This window comes from Balaenoptera borealis, assembly GCF_965194805.1.
Source record: "Balaenoptera borealis genome assembly, chromosome: 8".
NCBI classification, from domain to species: domain Eukaryota; kingdom Metazoa; phylum Chordata; class Mammalia; order Artiodactyla; family Balaenopteridae; genus Balaenoptera; species Balaenoptera borealis.
The window spans coordinates 64,183,073-64,204,023 of record NC_138865.1 but is presented as its reverse complement, the minus strand read 5'-3'; the positions used below and the strand labels follow the sequence as shown (position 1 = coordinate 64,204,023).

Here is a 20,951-nt window from a genome sequence, read left to right as displayed (position 1 = left end):
CTTTTCAAGAATATATAAATGTATGAATATGCAATTCAGACTGAAATAGTGTTTTCAAAATATTATGTTTCAGATTATTTATGTGACATTAGTCCATGAATAGCAGTTTTCATTTTATAAATCTACACGTATAATCTACCTATGGTTCCATAATAATAGTAGTTTAAATGAAACTAAATGTACTTCTAGGTGACAATCTCACAACAATCTTATTACGTGTATTCAAAAGGCATCTTTTAAGGGTTTTTGTAGCATGCTCTGTATTAGCATTGTATAAAACAATCATTAACAATAAAATAAACTATAGTGCGTTATACAACAGATTACAATGTAGGCTCACAGTGGTAGATCTATACGTTCTGACATGGAAACAGAGGCCAGATACTGTTCTGTAAAAATAAACCCAAATTGCAGAACAATCCATATAATGTGATTCTAGTAGTTAAAGCAAAACAAGCTTCAACTATAAAGCCATATGCATGTGTTCCACAGCTATTAAACTACAGTATACTGAAAAAGATTTGGAAAGATATACAACAAACTGCTACCTCTGAGCATGAAGGTGATGAAGAGCATCTTTCATTGTTTACTTCTATGTGGTTTGAAATATTTTCAAAGAGAATGCATTTATGTATCATTTATGTATGTTTCAAAAGTAAAAAGGAATATATTAAAAATGAGAAAATTTTGCATTGTCTTCTACCAAAGACCATTCGCATGGTTCAACAATTATCTCAAGTGTGATTACTCAAAATGAGAATAAATGACTTTGAATTATGAAATGTTCTATGATTAGCTATAGCATTAAGACTTACTACAGAGTATTAGATATCAAAATTTACATGAAAAGAATTATTAATATCACATCAATAGCTAAGTTTCCATGTTTATAGTCACCATTCTATCATTCAATAATATAAACCTAAGATTTAACCAATTAATAAAGGGCTTATATTTTACTTATATCTTGTCTTTTTTGGGGGTAATTTTAGTTTTCTATTACATCCAATACATAATGGGTATTCAACACACATGGCTTTTGAAAAGACCAAATAACGAATGTAACAATTACATACATGTTAAGACAAAGTTACGTAGGAAATATTTTAAAGGGCAAGTTGCATTCTTTGGTGTCAGTGGCCTCATCCATTTCTGGAAGAAGGGAGGAGAGCAGGAAGAGAGAGGGATGGACCCTATCCCGGACACTAATGCTGAGGATGTAAACATTACTATACACTATATGCTTTCATCCTAGGGAACAGAGCACTTCCACCATACTTAGAAACAGAGACTATTCCTCTAGTGACTTTTTTTATTAAAAATAAATTTAAGTGAGAATAAAGGCAGAATAATATATTATAGCATCACAGCATCTCTGACATCATCATGCTGTGTCTTCTATCCAAAGCTTGAATCCTTTGACTCTCCAGGACCCCCAGGAAATGATTGCTCACCTCTACCTCCTAAAATTACTCTGGTAATTTTCAGGAAGCTGAGATCATTCTAGAGTTCTTCCTGGGATCAATCCAAAAACCTGTCACTTTTTGATCCACACTGGGCTGTCTGAGCTAACACAAAATGAGTCTAATCCCTCTTCTACATGACAGTCCATAGAGGCAACCACCAACTTCATAACTGGTTTTGTTATTGTACTGAAGCCCCTGAGGGACCAGAAGAATTACATTTCTACATTATCAGGCCAACTATCTTCTCTGTAAGAACTTTCTGAAATTAATAAATAGTCTGTCTTCTTAGAAACAGTTCCTATTCAAAGAACAATACAGTTATTCCTGTACTATTTCCTTTTTTGTCTCTAAGATATAGTAAAATTGAAGCCCTCATAGTTTGGTAAATTTGGAAGGCAATTAACGAGAATATGAGTTTCTCTTTTTTTAGTTTTTTTAATACTATACTATTAACTTTAACATACTGCCCTTCAGGCACAAATATGATGTGAATTAATCCATTATTAGTAAATGCCATTTAAGTTAATTCAGTTTCCAAAACGTAGCAAGGGCATCACACTGATCTAGCCACAATTTTGCTTTGGCCTTCCTCACAGTATCCATTATTAACCTGTGTGGTATCTCACCAGACTGAATACAGGCAGAGAAGTTTCTCACTATGGACAAAACTATACCTGGTCAGAAGATGATCGAACCTCTGAACTCATGAGTCTCATTACAACAACTGCAGGAACCAGTCGCCTTATTTGACCTCAGTTGGGAACTCACGTGTTGGGTGACATAAATGTTTGGCAGTTCTATGAAAGTGCCATGAGTATTGATTTGGGAGCTATGAATAAATTTTAACAAGTAGGTGAATTCATAAATATGGAATCCATGAATAATGAGGATCAACTACTAGAGAAGATAATCACTTAAATATTTTAATAAGTGTGAGTCAATTCCATTTCACTCTTTTTTTTATAGAAGCCTACAATGTAGAATTCTACAAAGACTATCTTTACAAAGACTACTGCTGCAAAGGAGTTTATGCAAAAGAAAAAAGGAAAAATAAGAAATAAGCGGCCTGGAAACCTGGGATCATGAACATCTAGGATGTCGCTACATTCATCGAATCACTTGGACAAGTACTTCCTCTGCCAGTCTGTTGGCCAAAGCGCAAGGCAGAGCTGCGCTATATTCAGCCCTGAGTAGTCCTCATACTTGACAAAGAATCTGCACAGAGCAGGCACCTCCCCCAAAGGAAAGGTGCTCTTTCTCACTCTCTGAACAGGTTTCCCATCTCAAGCCACTTTAGAGGAAAGGAGTGTCCATCCTTGAGACTTCTTTGCTCCTTCTTTGTTTGACCTGCTAATTCTTTCTCCATTTGGGGGAAGAAAAGACCTTTTTTTTTAAGCTTCCTCTTTCACTGCCAGTCTGCTTTAAAAATATTCAGCGGGCTTTATGGAGAATGACATTTTAGACCACTGGAACTCAGTTTAGCCACTGAAGCTGAGCACAGCTGAAGAAAACACTCAACTGGCAACTCTGACTTCAAAGGCTATATTATTCTCTCCTCAATACACACGTGTAACTCCCATTAGCATTAATGGGAGATGTGGGAGCCCACAGCTCAGAGAATATACCTCCAACTCTGTTTGCTTGATAAGCATGCAATTAGACCTTACGGCCCAAATTTTTCAAGGAAGGCATAGTAAGTACACTGAGTACTCAAGCAAAATCAAGTAGGTTTACTTTGGGAAAGTAAGCTATCACTCCTATTTAAACATGAAGAATGAGTTGTTCAAATTAGGTCTATTTTCATTTCATTTATCCCCTTAAGTGTAGACAATGGTCTTTCATGGTGTTTTGGAAAAAGAGCCACTCCTCTGTTTTAAAAGTTTGGCTGTATGTTTTCATAAGCAGTATTCCATGTCGCTTAACAGCCTAGCCTCAGGGGTAAAAATATCTAATAAGACCAAGACCATTTTAAGTGACTTTCCTGCACAAAAAAATCCAGCACGGCATCTATATACATTCAGTGCCTTTTCCTGTCTTCTACTTTACTGTAACTTAAAGTTAGGAAAAAACTGATTTTGCATTTAAAAAGAAATCAATTTGAGAAGAAAATGCTTGTCTCAAATAATAAATTAGTTTATATCAGGAAATAACGATTTTTCTTTCTTGACCTCGTTCGAAAGAGACTTGCCCATAGTTTTCAACATGTAATCAATACACATTACAGCTTCAATAAAACATCAGTATATGTTAGGTAGTCTGTGCTACATTCACAGTCTTGATCATACCTCCGTGGAGAAAATAATCTTGACTGAATTATTACCCTTTAAAACAATTCATTCTCTGCTGTTCACACACTCTCCCCAAACTTTAAAGAAAAGGTCATGAATAATAATCTTGATATTTTATAAAGAACATTTACTCAAGCAACTTCAAAGATATAGAAATAAATTATTGATCTAGTAGTGACACATATTATAATCCTTTTTACCTTCAAATATCATATTTGAACTTTCTAATTATGTCAGAAATTAAGGTTATGTTAGGTACTGGGCCATAAATATAAATACAAATACAAAGCAATTGAATTGCAACAGGCCAAGGAATGTGTCAGAAAGACAACAGTGTCCCCATCAAACTTACGGGAGTGCTGAGATGTCGGGAGAGTTTCAAATTGTAACCAGGCAGATGAACTGGGTGAAAATTCCATTTTTTAAATTTCATCAAATACAGGGTCTTCATAGCATCATTTTGTACTTAATATTTAATACCTTGTCTTACAAGTGGATAGCAACCACCTCTTCACAGAATTTTAAAACCAATGTGTTAAAGAATGGAGCATCTCAAAATAGAACAAAGTGAAAGCTTCCTTCAGATTCTATGGAAGACTGAAAAAAGAGTGATAACCATAGACGAGTTACTATGGTTAACAGAATTATTAATGATGGCAAATGTGAGAAGCAATTCACCATTTCTTATCAAAAAAGATTGTGGATTGTTTCTATCATACACACAACCTAAATCATAAAGTTGAAAACTACTCAACTAGAGATACCCTCTTTTCAAAGGATACCTCATACCCAGAACCGCCTTTCACGTGCAAGATAAAGACTACTGATGTTATTACAGAGGGTCTAGACAGTTTCATTCTTAGAGTTTTTGGCTCTGAATTACTCTGGCTAAAACTGCTAACAATTTTGGTGTGCTATTAATCTTGCTGGAGTGATTATGTCTTCTATATTGCTGAGACTACCTTCACCAGCTAATCTGAAACTCATCCAGAATTGCGGCTGGCACAGACACAGCCACTTGCTTATTTAGAAGTAATTTAGCTGGTAATGGTCTATCGGGGGGCTACCAGTGTATAAAATGATGTTTATTCAAACACCCAATGAGCACAACCATACTCTACTTTCTATAACTTTTGTCCAAAATACTAGTTTTATATATACATACACTCTTTTTTAAATATTCTTTTCCATTATGGTTTATCCCAGGAGATTGGACATAGTTCCCTGTGCTATACAGTAGGACCTTGTTGTTTATCCATTCTAAATGTAATAGTTTGCATCTACTAACCCCAAATTCCCAGTCCATCCTTCTCCCTCCTCTCCTCCCCGTTGACAACCACAAGTCTTATCTCTATGTCTGTGAGTCTGTTTCTTTTTTGTAGATAGTTGAAGAATCTTTTTTTTTTAACACAGTCTCTCTTTATAAAGAAATAAATATATTTCCCTCTGAGAATTCATGAAACTCAGGTGTCACGAGATGTAGCATAAACTGATGGCTACTAACAAGAGTTACCTAAAATACTTGTGGAAAGAAGGAAGAGAAAGAGGAAAGAAGGGAAAAGGGAAGAGGAGAAAGAAGAAATCTACCCAGTACCTCTGATAAGGGCTGGTCTCTGGAACACCCATCTTATGAGCTGAGAGGCAACTGAAATTGTTTATACTTCTCAGGAGAAGCAACTGAAGTATCATTCTGGAGAAATGTCTGATGACTGCTCATCAAGGGGAAGTACAAAACCTGATATATGGAGGTCATTTATTTCTAGTCTTAATAACTAGGCTAAAGTCAACTTTGGATATGTCACTTGGACAATCCCAAATTGTAAAATTTACTGACATATTATTTCAAAAAATATTTGAGTACATGCTTTGTAACCTCTCCTGTCTAGGTGCATACAAGCATGGATAAGTCAAACATAACACCCGCCCTCATGGGATAAGCAATACCAATTTCATTCCTGTTTAAAAGGACCAAAAAGATCCAAGTTGTTTGAATTAGAAAAATAGAGTCATTGAAGCACTGGAGTAATAAAACCGAGTGAATAAACTTTTATAAAAACAGGTATTTCTATGTGTACCTATCTGCATGCATAAAAGGGTAAATTCAGTTTCTTCTCTTTATTTTCAGACTCTTTTGCAAAAGTTGCCATTAAAAGGCACATCTGATAGTGCAATTTCAGCACAGAACATACTCAATAGGAAATAACTAACCAGAGAACTAAAGATGTGCCTTCTTTGAGTCTTGCTGTTTTTTTTTTTTTTTTAATACCAACTTTGAAACTGGTAGGTTGTCCCACTTAAAGCCCTTGATTTTAAATTGCCATCTCTTTTTACACCCAATTAAATTGTCACTGTAATGAAGAATTGTCCAACTGAGTAGAACTGTGAGGATCTTCTCACTGCTGCTTTCTGCAGTCTTAATTTGCAGATGTTTTTGCCTAAAATAAAAATTTAAAGTCACCTCTTCAACAATAAGACCTATTAAGCTTCCACCAACTGCTATTCAAGACAGACAATGAATGAACACTTGCTTCACACAACGACCCTCTGTGAGGTATAGCAAATGAGATATGTTCCTATAATACTATGATATTTGAGCCCTGAAAAAGAGATCACCATGCCCCTGATTCTCTGATAAAGATTAAATAAAGACCATATATACAAAGGTTTTGGTACTTTCCAATTAGCTCAGCAATTCCAGTAATGGATAATATTCAAAAAGAACAAACAAACCTGAATCTGGACTGTTCATTTTCATAGAAATATACTGTGCACGAAGCCCTGAATGGTGATCAAAGATTCTTTGAACAATTTTCTTAATGAAGGAGAACTATTTTCTTGTTAGATTATCAGACCGATGGTGAGGGGTGCTGGTAATCTCCATCAGCCAGAGGTTTGAAGGAGAAAGTCACGGGGTCATAAACACTAACTCAGCTCAGTTCCAACACAATTGAAATGACTAGCATTAACCTTCTCTCATCCTGGGTTGCATCAGAAAAACATTTAGGAAGCACTCTTTTAATTAGCCTTTTGAGAATTCCTAAGTCTTCCTTAAAGTGCATGCTTTTAAATTCATTTTCTTTTTCAAGACCATCCTTCCCTTACATTCCACCCTTTCACGCTCTCACAGCTCTCTTTCTACCCTTGCTAAGGAGAAACTCAAGGATGATGACAAAATGCCCCTAAACAACCAACCCAGTGGCCCTTCTTGCTGCCATTAAGATATTCTTCACACATTCCCATCCTTGTACTTGGGATCCAAAAAACATCAATCCCTGTTACTCTTTCATGTCACTTTATATCACTTGCACCCTTTGCAACACAGTATCAGAGGGCAACATGAAGTAGTGAATACAGCACAGGATTTGGAGTCAGAAAACCTGGTAATCAACCCCATTTAATATCTGTGAGATTTTGGTCAAGCAACTTCTGAACTTTGGCCTCTCTGAATTTATAGATCCTCCACAGTGCAGGCAGATCCCCTCAGTAAGTTAGTCAAATACTGAGTAGCCTTCTCTTTCAGGGTTGAGGAGCTCTCTGGCTCTCACAGAAGAAACACTTACATTCTAAAATTCACCCATCCCCAAGCTGACCTGAACGCTTGGTGATTCTTAATTGTGCAGGAATTTTTTTTTCTTTTATTATTTGTATTTATTTCTCTTTTCCAATAATCTGTAAAACATGAACATGCAAACAGGTTCTGTGATGTCTCCTCAGTGAGAATAGAAATCTGAAGATCTTGTAAATATTCATTTTACAGAAAAACTCTTTAAGAAAAGCAGCCCCAACCATGCCTGTCTTCCTCCTTGTCTCTTTTTTGACATACAAGACAACATGTCACTCACAGAGAATAAGCTCAGAAATTCGTTTGATGAATTTTGTAAATAATAACACTAAACTTTATAACTAAATTATATTAAAATAAAAATTATGAATCCATTAGTGTCTTGCAGACAAGACTATTTTGCTTCAGTGATGGTGTTGGTGTTGATGTTCGGATAGAAAGAGAAGCAATAGAAAAATTGGCCTTTTAGAATGGAGGAATAAAACATAACCAGATAAAGTTCAGTTAACAGGGGTCGGGGGAGGGATCTTATGTGAAGCGTACAACCATCCTTATGGAGAATGCAGCATGTGTTCACTCCATGAGTACATTACATGTTAAACAGAAGAGGAAGCAAACAAAGCTAAGATATTCCCCATAAATTTAGGGACTCAGAATTTGAAACATTTGGCAAAGTCCTTTTAAGTCTACTGATCAAAGGAGAGGGAGTCAGGAAAGACATTCATCCCACCATCTGTTAGACTCACATCCACAATTAATATTCTTTATCAATCATATATCTCTTAGTTTTATCTTAGTGGTAGATCTAGATTCTATAACACTTGAAACTTATGAAATTTTAGAGGTCTACTTTATGAAAACAAATGCAAAAATACTACTTTTGCAAATTTAGGAAAACAAACAAACAAACATACAATCAACTGAACATACTACTAGGCCCTCCCAGGGCTTTGGAAGGCACCAGATAAGTGAGGGCCTTGACAGTGAAGTTTCCTTAGCTGCAGGGTAAATCTGTCTCTACCTCAACTCCACATCAGATTACTTCCCCTCCACCATAGCCCTCTAGGTTTTCTGGCACCAGAACACAGCGATGGTTTGGTGAGGGCCTTTGACCAAGGAATCATCACTGGAAGACACAAGAAGAATGGCCTCTGGGCTTAATCAACACTGTTTGCATGTAGTTGGTCAGGCTTTTTAAAACACATCATATCAACATTTTTTGTTTGTTTTTAAGTTATCAGAGCCGTCTTTTAAACATGTTGATATGAAATTAAGACAAGACTAGCCAAACCCCAGTCCTACTGGGCAACACTGAATGTCCTCCTACCTCTTTGTAGCTGGTTTATGGTAAATTACTGCAAAGAATAATTTAAGTCCAAGTGAACTCTTCCTCCTCAGCAATGATTTAGCTGTTGATAAGCTGAGACAAGGGATTTCCATTTGCTGTTGAGTGGGTAAGTGCTAACTTTATTCATGCATCTTCAAGAAAAATTAATGGGACTCCCAGTTAAGTCTGCTGTAGCACTTGATGTCAGTTTATAACAGGCTTGGCAATACCTGGAAATTCAGATCTATCATCATAGGATATTATGACATGCATAAAACTCAAGTGTAAACAGAAGGTTCTTTAGGGTACAGGGTTCTAACCCAAGTTGTTAGGCCTTAGGAAGTAACAGATCTAAGAATGTTCCTGTTTTGAAGTATACGCTAATGGATTTTCCTCAAGGGTAAAAGCACCTGAACTTCCATTTTTTTAAAATAAATAAATATTTCATTATGAAAATCAATTTTGTTTAAGGAAGTTGTCTGAGGAAGAAGATGTTTTAAGGTATTTTATTAGTACACATTAAAATCATTTCCTATTTAGATATGCTTTGTCATCTTCACCCAGAGCAAAAAATAGTCATAAAAAATGGTGCCGTAATAAAAACTCCTTTTACTATTAGTTGGGAGAGAAACAAATGGGAATATTACTTTCAAGGTAATTACTTAAGTTTTTTATTGCATGATATTTTCTCAAAACCCAAGCAAAGTATATCCCAAATCTTTCTACAGATAAAATATAATTTTCCCTCAGAACATTTTTACTCATCAGGAAAAAAAGGCAAGTTTAATTTTTCTGTCAGTTGAGGCATCATATGTCAAACACATTTTACATTTCAAGAAACCTTACTGTCATATTGATGGAATCCTCAAGGAGACATTAGTTCTTCTTACGCAAGTACTAACTCAGAAAGGCGTAAGCTGAATTACTGTGAGCACACCTCTAAAAATAGACCTCATTATCCCCAATGACAGTATATATGTATAACTGCCTTGTCGTTTTGACCAAAATTATGGTTTCTGTCAAACAGAGATTGTAGCTTCCTTGAAGGCAGGTGGTGGTAATGTCTTCTCCATCTTTTTAGTCCCAACACTTGGCGCAATCCCTGGCGTAGGGAGACCCATATTATCAAATGAATAAATTCATGAATTTAATACAAATTGCTTCTCATGCACTGTGTGCTTATCTTCGATGTGTAAGCAATGCATTCTGTTATTTCTGATTTTTAAAAATAAAACCTTACATGAAGTAGTTCTGGAAGAAAAAATATTTAGAAATGCCTTTGTTAAACTTGTCCTTTGCTCACTCAATCAACAAATATTTACTGAAAACTTATAACATGTTGAGCACTGTGCGGGGTGCTCAGTCTTGAGCAGAGCAAAGTCCTGCCTTCATGACACTTCTAGTCTAAGTATGGAGATAACTCTGTTGCGGATAAAAGAAAAGCTTCCTCTCATTTTCTCTTAAGTACACTCCCTAATCACTTATGTCAGGATGACATTCAAATTTTAAATACTCTGTGGAACCCACAGTAGCCAATTGGTGGCTCACGCATCTGGCCCATAGAATTATTAGTGGACAAGGCAGCACAACTTAATGACTATAAAGTATGTGTTTCCCTGGCCTTACAGAGATGGCTCTGCCTGTGCCAGAAAATTCTGCTTTACAAATATGGCAGTGCCCTTTAATCAAAATAATTTAAAATGAATTATTGATAATTGTAATATTACTGGTAGTAATCGTATTGGTAAGACTAATGATATCCTCCATAATGACTCACATTAACCGAGGGCCTGGCACTTTGCTAAAAGCTTTATGTGGATCATCTCCTGCAATCACCCTCTCAAGCTCAGGCAATAGGTCTTATTATCTCTACTTAACAAACAAAGAAGCTGAAGCTTAAGAGAAATGTGAGTAAAGCCATAGAGCAAATAGTGGAGTTAGGATTTGAACTCAGACGTCTGTTGGCAGAACCTGAACTCGTAACCACACCTTTTTTCACTTCCTACATCAAAGGCAGTAGCATAAATAATCTGGAAGAAGAAAACAAAAAACAAACAAAAATCCTTTTCCATTACCTCTTTAAAGGTTGAAACAATATATGAGATTTTCCCACTTCTTCTAAAATACATAACTAATGATGCTGCATTTTCAAAGATGTTAAAAAAAATTAATGGTTTTTATCTATTCTGTGATCTGGGATAGTCCAGATAGAATAGAACAGAAATCCCATTTTAGGTATGACCTTAGTTTGACCTAGGCGGTCCAAGCAACTGACTATCGGGTCCTAATATACAAGAATTCTGAAGACTATGGGAACGTGTGTCAACACAACATTAAGCACAAATGTACTAGGGGAAAAAAAGAAGTTAAAATTCTTAGATATTGCATATTAGAGAGCATTGTACCAATAAATGATCTTCAGTTGTTCCAAATAACTTGGTAATGCATGTATATTTTCAGACTCTCATATTACCTTATTTCCATGTGAAAAGCTGGTTTTCAGTCCTTTGGACTAAGCAATGTTTTATAAGGCACAGAAAACTTCTTTTCCAGAATTGTCAATCCTACCCTCTTTCCCATCACCATAGACAGGCACTATTCCAGACGCTGAGGATTCAGCAGTGGACAAGAGAGCCAAACCAAAGAGCTCAGCTTCAAAGGGATAATGGGAGAAGGCAGCAACTTTTATATCTGAGTCACTGTGCCACATCTAGAGATAAGGAGCTTCAAGTTTAAACAGAAGTAATGTGTCTAAACCCATATAGGTCAGAAACAGTGGACTACTGATAGGAACCCATGTCTATCTAGCTACAAAGAGCATTCTCTTTCCATTGTGGTTCCCTCTGTTCCACTACCTCTCTTTGTAGTGTTCATTCCATTTGCCTTGCTTTTCTGGGTCTCAATCACACTCTCCATCCTACAGTGACTAATGAAATAATGATCACTTTTGTCCATTATATGTAGAGTGAGATTAATTCCTGCCCAAATGGTCTCAATACACTGTATGTGTTTACATAACCATATCTATATACCCCTCTTTATATGTATACATTCATTCCACAAATATTTGTTGGGTGCCCAATAAATGCTAGGAACATTTCTAGGCCAGAGAAAAATATAATGGAGCTTATAGGCAAAGGGGGGAGGGAAACATAAAATAAAAGTTTCAAGAAATAAAGAATATAATTTCACATATTGCAAAGTGCTACGAAGCCAACAGGTCATACACACACACACCACACTATACACATTGCATGTATAAAACATATATATATACACATACATATATATGCAAATATATTTCCCAAACAGAATTTTTTGTTTAACTATACAAGGTGTAAGTATTGATAAATAACAATCAACTTTACTAAAAGCTATCAAGTTTTTATGAGCCAATACTTTCCCACCATATTTAATTTTCTAGTTGTCTGATAAATGATTGATCTGTGGTTACCCATGCAATTAAACAAATACTCAAACAAAAAGAAGTATTAATACAAACTTAGAAGGATAGAAAATCTCTGAAAATTGTAATAATAATTTGCTAGTCTCACTCATGATATACAGTTTCACTCTTTTAAACAGCTCTTTTGGTGCTATATTCTGAAAAAATGTAGGCTCTCTTCTAGGAAAACCCAAACTGAGATCAAATTTTATTGCCTGAACACACACATATCATCAGGTATGTGAGAAAAAAAAAATTTAATAGGGTTACCTTGTGGCCAAAATCTACTCGTTAAAAAAAAATCCACTGTGTGAAAATAATATATGCGTATTTAATGCAAGGGTAAAGTTTAAAAATCAAGGGTAAACGTTAAAGATACAAAAAATAAGGGCAGGGAAAGTTCTGAAATGTAAATTAAAACACAAGCTCATTTAGAAAGATCACAGATAAGACAGTCTAAATTTTCCTGCTATCTTTAATAAAATATATTAAGAATACTAGGATGTATGTCATCATATTTGTGTTTAATGTGGCATTAATTCACAAGTCTTTTTTTTTAATAAGATAAAATAAGTTACTTGCTCTTCTAAGGAGCTATATAACTAGGATTTTCATAATTAAACCCTAGATGAGGCATTTGGTATACCTATGCCCTAAATCCCCCCAAAATTATGCATGTACAACTTTGAAAACTACATCTTAATTAGTAGCTTAAAATAAAACTAATTTTGAAAGCCAGAAAGTTGAATTTTTAAAAATTGTTCAAATTTTATCAATGAAAGTCAACCAAATATCCAGTTTTAAAATACAAACATCAATTGTATATAAAGGACCGTGAATTGTTTGATATGTTACTTAAAGTATTTTAGTAAACCTCTGCAAATTTCAACTCATATAGAGATGGTCAATATTAACTTAAGTCACGTGATTTCTCACTTGTGTAGTTTAATCTCTTTGGCCAATGAAGTACGTCCCAACCTCATTTTCTTCTACTACTACTCTTTTAACTTCTACTCTATTCTGAGCAACTACTGCTTATACCTACCTGTGATGGTTAATTTCAAGTTCAACTTGACTGGGCCACAAGGTGCCCAGACATTTGATCAAACCTTATTTTGGGTGTTACTGTAAGGGTGTTTTGGGATGAGATTAACATTTAAATCAAAAGACCCAGTAAAGCAGATTGTCTTCCCTAATGTGAGGGGGGCCTCATCCAATCAGTTGAAAGCCTGAATAGAACAAAAAGAATGGCCCTCTCCCAAATAAAAGAATTCCTCCTGCCCAACTGCCTTCAAACTAGGATACGGGGCATATTCCTGCCTTCAGACTCAAACTGAAACATCAGTTCTTCCTGGGTCTTAAGTCTGCCAGCCTTCACACTATACCATCAGCTTTCCTAGGCCTCCAGCTTATTGACTCACCCTGCAGATCTTGGGTGTTGTCTGCCTCCTTAATAGTATAAGCCAATTCCTTATAATAAATCTCTTTACATATATAAACAAAATAAGTATAAACATGCATATACTTATATTGGTTCCATTTCTCTGGAGAACCCCAATATACCACCCATACCCACCATCAAATATTTAGCAATTTCTCACCTGTGTATGTAATCAGGTTCATGAAACTTTCTCTATCCCTAACAGTCTCTCACACTAGCTCTGCCTGATAAAACCCTACATAGTCTTCAAGCCTCAACACAGAGACCTCTTCCCTCCCATGATGCATCATCATGGTGGAGTTTTTCCACTTTGCACATCCACAGCACGTCAGCACTGTTTTCGGTCACCTTTGCTTGTCTGTGGGTGGTGAGCTGGAGGAACATAGTTCTTCCTGGACAACATCTTATACATCAAAAGTAAGTATCTGAAGGGCTAGAATACATCGTCACAACATAATACGGCAGGGATTATTTCTGACTGGGTAAAACCCAAAGGAAATCTTAGCTGTATGACCAAGAAAAAAATCATTTCAAACGCTCTGGACCTTGGTTTCTTCCATCAAACGTAAGAGATTTGGCTCGGTACACCAAATTCCCTCCCAGCTCGACATTTCTACGGCTCCATTAACAAATCAATCAACAGTAAACACTCACATGACTCAATATTCATTTATTCATTTTAAAATTATCTTAAATAATATAATATGAAGTCTAAAGTAGAAAACTGTTCTCACTTAAATGCAGCAATTCACAAGTGCACTCATTCTCTCTGAGCCCTTTTAAGACATAACCCCAGCATGGAAAAACAAGTGATAATGATTAAAAGAAAGCAACATGCATCACCAACAGGAAGGTCCTTAAAAGACTGATCACAAGGAAACACTCAGAGCCTCAGCTCACACACGCACATTCTCCGAAATGTAATAAGTTTTAATGTTTCTCCGCACTAGGGTCTCCATGGAACAGTTCACATGGGCTCCTGCCTTTGTCAACACTGATACGTAAAGAGTAGTTATTTGTAAGTACTTCTGAAAGTCAGATGTTTCTGTTTACTTATATGGCTCTGCCCACCACCACCTCTTTTCAGCATGGAAATGCAGGACTCAGAAAGACTTTATCATGTTGGTATCAATTTATTCCAAGTACTCAACTATTTTATAAGCCTTTTCAAATAATCTTCACTCGGTACCATAATTGTCAGCAAGTTTGTTCTGTGTTGGCCATCCTTCCTTTTGTTTCAGTCTTTCATAAAAATCCTTTTGTGTGACAGTCAAGCAGCTGTGCTTTGTTCTTTAATGTTCCTAGCTTGGATCCCCAGCCGAGACCACTTTATAACATAAACGGCAAAGTACCATTTTCACAGCAGGCACAACTGTGTTCATCTTCAAAAAGAGGCATTAATAAAATGAGACTGTAATGAACATGCTAATTCTGATCACAGGGTAGTGCACAATGGCGGAGAGAGTTGACTGCCTTCTCCCTGAAAGACGGTAAAAGTTGTTTTTGTTTTTTTTCTTAAACAACTGCTATAATGGCTTACTTTTTTTTTTGAAACAGACATATTATGCAAACATTTCTCTCCATTTCCCAGTGAAATGCCTTTTCTGTCTCATCCAACTGCTCACTGTGTGTTTTACTATATCAGTAACAGTCACCTTCAGGGAGCATCTTTTTTCCATCTTGCAAGAACTGACTTGTTGAAATAGGCATGTCACCGAATCACAGAAAGCTAGAAAGCTAGAAAGCAGGGATCTGAGTGATCACCAATTCAGTGCCTTCCCTGTGCACATGGCGTCAAGATAAATAAAGAAGTAAAAGAACAGGGAAGTTAATAGATTTGCTCAAGATGTCACAGCTATTTTGGGACAGAGCCAGAGTTGGAACTCAAATTACTGGAGACCTGGACTTGAGGACTTTGTGTATTATGTCTTGACGGTGATTATTCATAAACTATGATGCACATATGTGGAGTAGATCCTCAAATATAAGTGCCATTTCATAAGGTATACCTGTAAAACTAGGCCACTCAATTGTCTCATGTTTGGTCAGCTATCTTTTGTTGACAACAATTTTACTTTGTGCGTGCTCTAGGAACAAGCTAGAAGATAACAGCAACAATGGTATATATCATACCCTGTTTTGTTGTGGTAATGCTCGTGCTGGTTTGGGGATCAGTGTTATTTCAGAATGGGCAAGTCTCAGAAGATAATCCACTAAACTTAGAAAAATGACATAGTACATGCTGTTTTGGATGACAACAAAATATGTATTTTCTGATTACTACCTAAAAAAAAAAAACCTAAATTCAAGAAACATGACATTTAGACATCTCAGACTATCAGAGACAAAGTTGACTAAATTTTTCTAGAACTTTCTCTTAGAGAGGGGGAGTCATGTGAGCAAGAAAAAGGGATTCTTCTTTTTTTTTGGCCATGCAGCACAGCATACGCATACGGAATCTTAGTTCCCCGACCAGGGATCGAACCTGTGCCCCCCGCAGTGGAAGCGCAGAGTCTTAACCACTGGACCGCCAGGGAAGTCCCAAGACAAAGGCATTCTTGATGTCTTTCTACTTGTCTAAAGCAGGCAGATGCTCCTGGACTCTTATAGGAAAGAAAAGTCTATGGAAGGTGATATCTCATTTTCCCTGTCCAGTGGCGGACAAGATATATCTGAGAGAACATTTTCATCCCCAGTTATCATTATACAGATTTACATTTACAAGTAATGTAATACCTTTGGACAGGAGGAAATTGTGGCCAGTGAACCAAAGATTCAGAAAGAACCAATTCCATCTGGATGATAATCGCTCTTCTTAAAACACCCTCTCTGGTCCTATACTTTGCCCTTCACTGAAAGCTTAATATCAAATCCAAAGTCCTTAGCAGAATCCCACAATTAGGTAAGACTCAACCCTTAACAACCGCTGAGTGAGATGTGAGGTCTTCACTTAAAGTTCTGCGTAGAAGGGAAACGTGTATGACAACCACGCTCAGCCCCTTCAAGTGCTACAGAATTACGGAGATGGTATGTTCTTGTGTTTCCACAGGCAGGGCAACCAAAAAAAGTTTTAAATGACCTGGAGGCCATAAGTACCACATTCAATCCCCCTTCTCCCACTACTTCTTCTATGAACTGCAGTCTACAGCGTATAAATGGTAATTGCTCAAATATCTCATTCCAGGGTATGTTCAGCCCAAGCTTGTAGTTATCTTTCCTTATGAAAACAGTTTTTCAGAGCGAGGGTAATTTGAAACGAGCTACACAGGGAAAGTTTTCCGTGAAGTACTCCCTTCAATGCACATGGGTGGTCAGAGTATCATTTCAATGTCTTCTGCATTAGCTGTACAGGTCAGATGATTAAATCTCCAATTAATTAGGTCCTCTAGTAGCCTGTGTGAAATAAATTAGTGATCTCCATCCCATCCACTTAGACAAAACCCATCGTGACAGCTGGCACATTTTTGGCATTGTCAGCAGAGTGGGTAAAAAGTAAATGACCCATGTGGACAAAATGGGCATCTAACGATGGGTAGTGGATGAAAAGTGCAAAGTATTTTCCATCCACTGCAGAGCAGAGAGCTTGAGTATCTGCCAATGTGATTTGCAAGAAAAAGTGAACTTAAAATGAGCACGAAGCCCATCAACTATGGAATGAAACTCTTCACATTCATCTAGTTAACTGTTCACAACGTTCATAATCTAGAAATGTCTGTTTACCACTGGAATATTTGTAAAGACTATTACTAATAGGATTACTGTTATTTAGAAATTTTAAACAAAGAGGTAACTCTAGGAAACAAAATAATTCCCAACCCCACTTATTTCATCCTATAAGGATATATAAAAATATTCTATTTTAAGGTTATGTTTAGACTACTTTTTCATTATCCAAAATACCTTTGAGTTTTTCTCATGAAACATTTCCAAAATTGCTAAACATAGTCTTAAAAAAATAAGGTTTAAGTACTTTACTAGAATCATAAATTTTCATACAAATGTACTTATATATGACAGATATTCACATAGAAAGTCAAGATTACATTAAAAATTTCAAATGTATTTGTTTTATGTGGGAGCTAGCTGGATAAAAGCAGATGAGATGGGAGGACCCCAGTCAGATGGGAGGCAGGAAAACATAAATCCGTATGAATGTCTATGTAAAGTGATATTTTCCTCCAACTTCTTGTTAATTCCTTCATCAAATGCATAAAGATTAAGTCAAGCCAAATGACTGCCACTGTTTCCTTTTAAGGGGTTTGTTCAGGGAACTCAGAATGCTAAAACACCTAAAAAGTTTCTAATAACTTTTACTTGATTGCATCTTTGTAATACGTTTCCTACGTAATAGCATTAGTTATAAACTACATGAATAAGCAAAGATTAAAATTTTAAAAGAAGACCAGCGAATCTGATTTAGCTTTCTATATGAATGGCTCCCAAAATTACTCAACAATCTTCAGACGTTTTATCTAAGTTTATGTGAACATATGCATGTATATCCACATATGTACATATTTCTAGTACATATTACAGTATGTATAAACATAGTCTCCAAGGTCCCTTTCAGTTCCAAAATCTGACTTCTAACTCCTAACTGCTCTTTTTTTTCCTCGTCTTATTCTTACCTAACAGATTTTACTCCTCTCTTTACCTTTACAAATATTTAGAATTCATTTCTTTTAAAACCTATTCAAACAGTTCAATTATCTATAGTTCACAGACTATGATTTCTACTCTCACTGATTGGGCTTCCTGCCCCTCATGAGTTGGAACTGGCTTTCATGCTTTAGAATTGGTGCCTATGAGCCCACCTGGGAATAAATGACTTTATTGTATGGCCTGAACTGGGGTTCAGGGGTTGTATGGCCTGAACTGTGGTGGTGTCTCTGTGGGGTGAGTCCTTACGTGGCTGTCTGTTCCACACTCCATGGGATTCACCGTTTCTGACCAGCTGTTATGTTAGCTTCTGGGTTCTAAGTATTGCACTGCAGAAATAGTGCTAGAATTCTTACCTTGTTCAGAAAGCTGATCTAGCTCCTCTTATTTTATATAAGTCTGTGTCCTGTTGGAGAGTTAAAACTTCAGCCCTAAATCATACAGTCCATTTGGTTATTATCTTGGTTTACAAGATTATAAATTGTCTCTTATCTGAGGTTCTCTCTCTGTTTTGAGCACCTGGAAATTTCTTTCATGTTTGTAAACCTAACCACACATTTAATTTTATTTTCAAATATTTTATCAACATGTCTATATGTTTACAGGGGGATGGAGAATTTCCTGTATGAACACAGTGTGTCATAATGGCCAGAAATGTAGCTCAAATTTGACTTGTTTGTTTTTAAGCAGCATTCTGTTACATGCAATTAAAAGATCTATATCCAGTTGGTCAATATTTCCCCTAAGACTTAGTAAGATTTTATAGTACTTAAAGCACATTGTAGCATGTATATGTAAATATTCTTTTCTAGACTTCTCAGATTGACTGATTAATTTTGGTACTAAATAGATCTAAAAGAAAATATTTTTGATTGTATAAAACATACAAAGAAAAATGCATGCCTCAAAGTGGGGGGGGGGGGGGCGGGGGATGGAATGGAGGAGAAATGTTCTCACTCTATGTATGTTCCTCTAAGATTATTCAATTATGATCTTTTCTTTCTAATTCCCTTCATCTGAAGAAAGGCTATTTTACTAAGTTGTGGAATCAAGCAAAGCGAAGTTCAAAGCAATACAAAACAAACAGACAAATGCAAGTGTGTATGAGAAAGAAACAAAGGCACAGAGGGTTAGTCTGGAAATGTCAACTACGACGCAAGCCAAATCAGGCAATATTCTTATCTCTATACAAAAGACTGAATTATATACATAATACAACAGAGCATTATTAATCACCAGCCATTATTCTCTAGCACTGTCATTCTAAAGGAAGTCTTGGAAGTAGACACACCGTACTACAGATTTAGCAAGTCATCCCATGCTTTGGGCACAATGCATAAGCCACATAGCTGGAAACACAGAAGGGGACACACTGTTTCCAATCACTTTGCATCAACAGATGTTAGTTTAAGAAATATAAAAGACTGAAACAAAACACTTTTTTTGGACATAAAGAAGAAAGGTGCCTTTCTTGTTCCTGATTCCTCTGCTTAATAAGAGCTCATCTTTAGGTAGTAGATATTCCTTTAATTTTGCAAACACCAATGTCAGCTTTGGTAATTTCCAAAAAGTAGTTGCTGACCTAGATATGAAAAATCCACACACAAGTGAAGCTAACATGCAAAACAGTAGCATACCCTGCTTCCTATCAAGATTCTTTACCAAAAATCAAAATGGTATCTGGTATTTGAAATCAGCACTTCTTTGGGATTTTGTTTCCTCTCCCCAGCTAGCATTTTTTAAGTCCCAGGAGAGAAGGCACCCTCTGTCTATTTAAATAACGTTTGACCCTAATCAGTATTTTACTTCAATTCATTTCCCATTTAGGTGTCATGACAACTGTAGTCTTTTCAATGATTCTACAAAAGAACACCTGGGATACAGAATTTCAATGACACAAGCAGCAGACTTGCACTTGAATACTTACCACGTAAAACTGTGAGTCTGGTAGATACACTTATTTCTCCCACGTTATTCGAGGCCACACATTCATAAATTGCCTCATCCCGCGGAGTCCGTAAGGGTTGTATTCTGAGAACTGATCCAGATCCATCGTCAAACTCTATTACCTATTAGAGGAAACAATAGCTGTCACAGGTGTTGTTACTATCATCTGCCTCTCAGCTAAATCTCTTAATGCAGTGGTGAACCAGCCATTAGGCTCAGAATAAACTCAGAAGCATTTTGAGACTGAATTTTGATACAGTGATGAAACAGAATAATTTCTCTAATGTACTGAATCCTATAATGCAGAATGGAAAGACATGAAACTACATATGCAAAAATGTAGATTTCTTGTCTCTACAGAAAACCATCCAGGGTTTAATCATGAAAATATTCTAGTATATGTATTTAGGGCAATGTGACCTTTTTATTAATTTTGCAAGAGACTTGCTGCTATGATGGGTACACTTCTTAAATTATTCTGTCTCTGATAGCACATATGCACATGTGGATCCATTCAGTAATTGGACGATAAGGTGGAGAAATAACGTATGCCACCACTGATAGCTCTTCTGGTTTAAAATGTCTCATCCTGAACAGTATAGATGAGCAAACCATGAAGAGAAACTGCATAAATCTAGTACTTAGGCAGCCAATGAGATGGCTTTCATAGCCCCAGAGACTGATGGCATGCATTAATTTTGCCATAAATCATTCCAGTATTTGTTCTAGCTTAGCATTTTCTGCATTTTTAGGGCATTCTTGCTGTAAAATGGAAAGCTTGCTTCACCAGGCAGAAAATTAATGTCCTAAAGAGTA

The 20,951-nt window shown here is 36.3% G+C and overlaps 1 protein-coding gene across 7 annotated transcripts in view; it reads right to left on the bottom strand.

Annotated features, from left to right (window-relative positions):
- PTPRD (protein tyrosine phosphatase receptor type D) overlaps nucleotides 1-20,951 on the bottom strand; it is a 2,142,992-nt gene that overhangs the window by 295,836 nt on the left and 1,826,205 nt on the right. For all 7 annotated transcript variants that reach the window (XM_082404325.1, XM_082404326.1, XM_082404327.1 and 4 more), the window contains one exon: nucleotides 20,116-20,257. In XM_082404325.1, coding sequence (XP_082260451.1) covers nucleotides 20,116-20,257 — 142 coding nt within the window. The remainder of the gene's footprint in view (nucleotides 1-20,115; nucleotides 20,258-20,951) is intronic.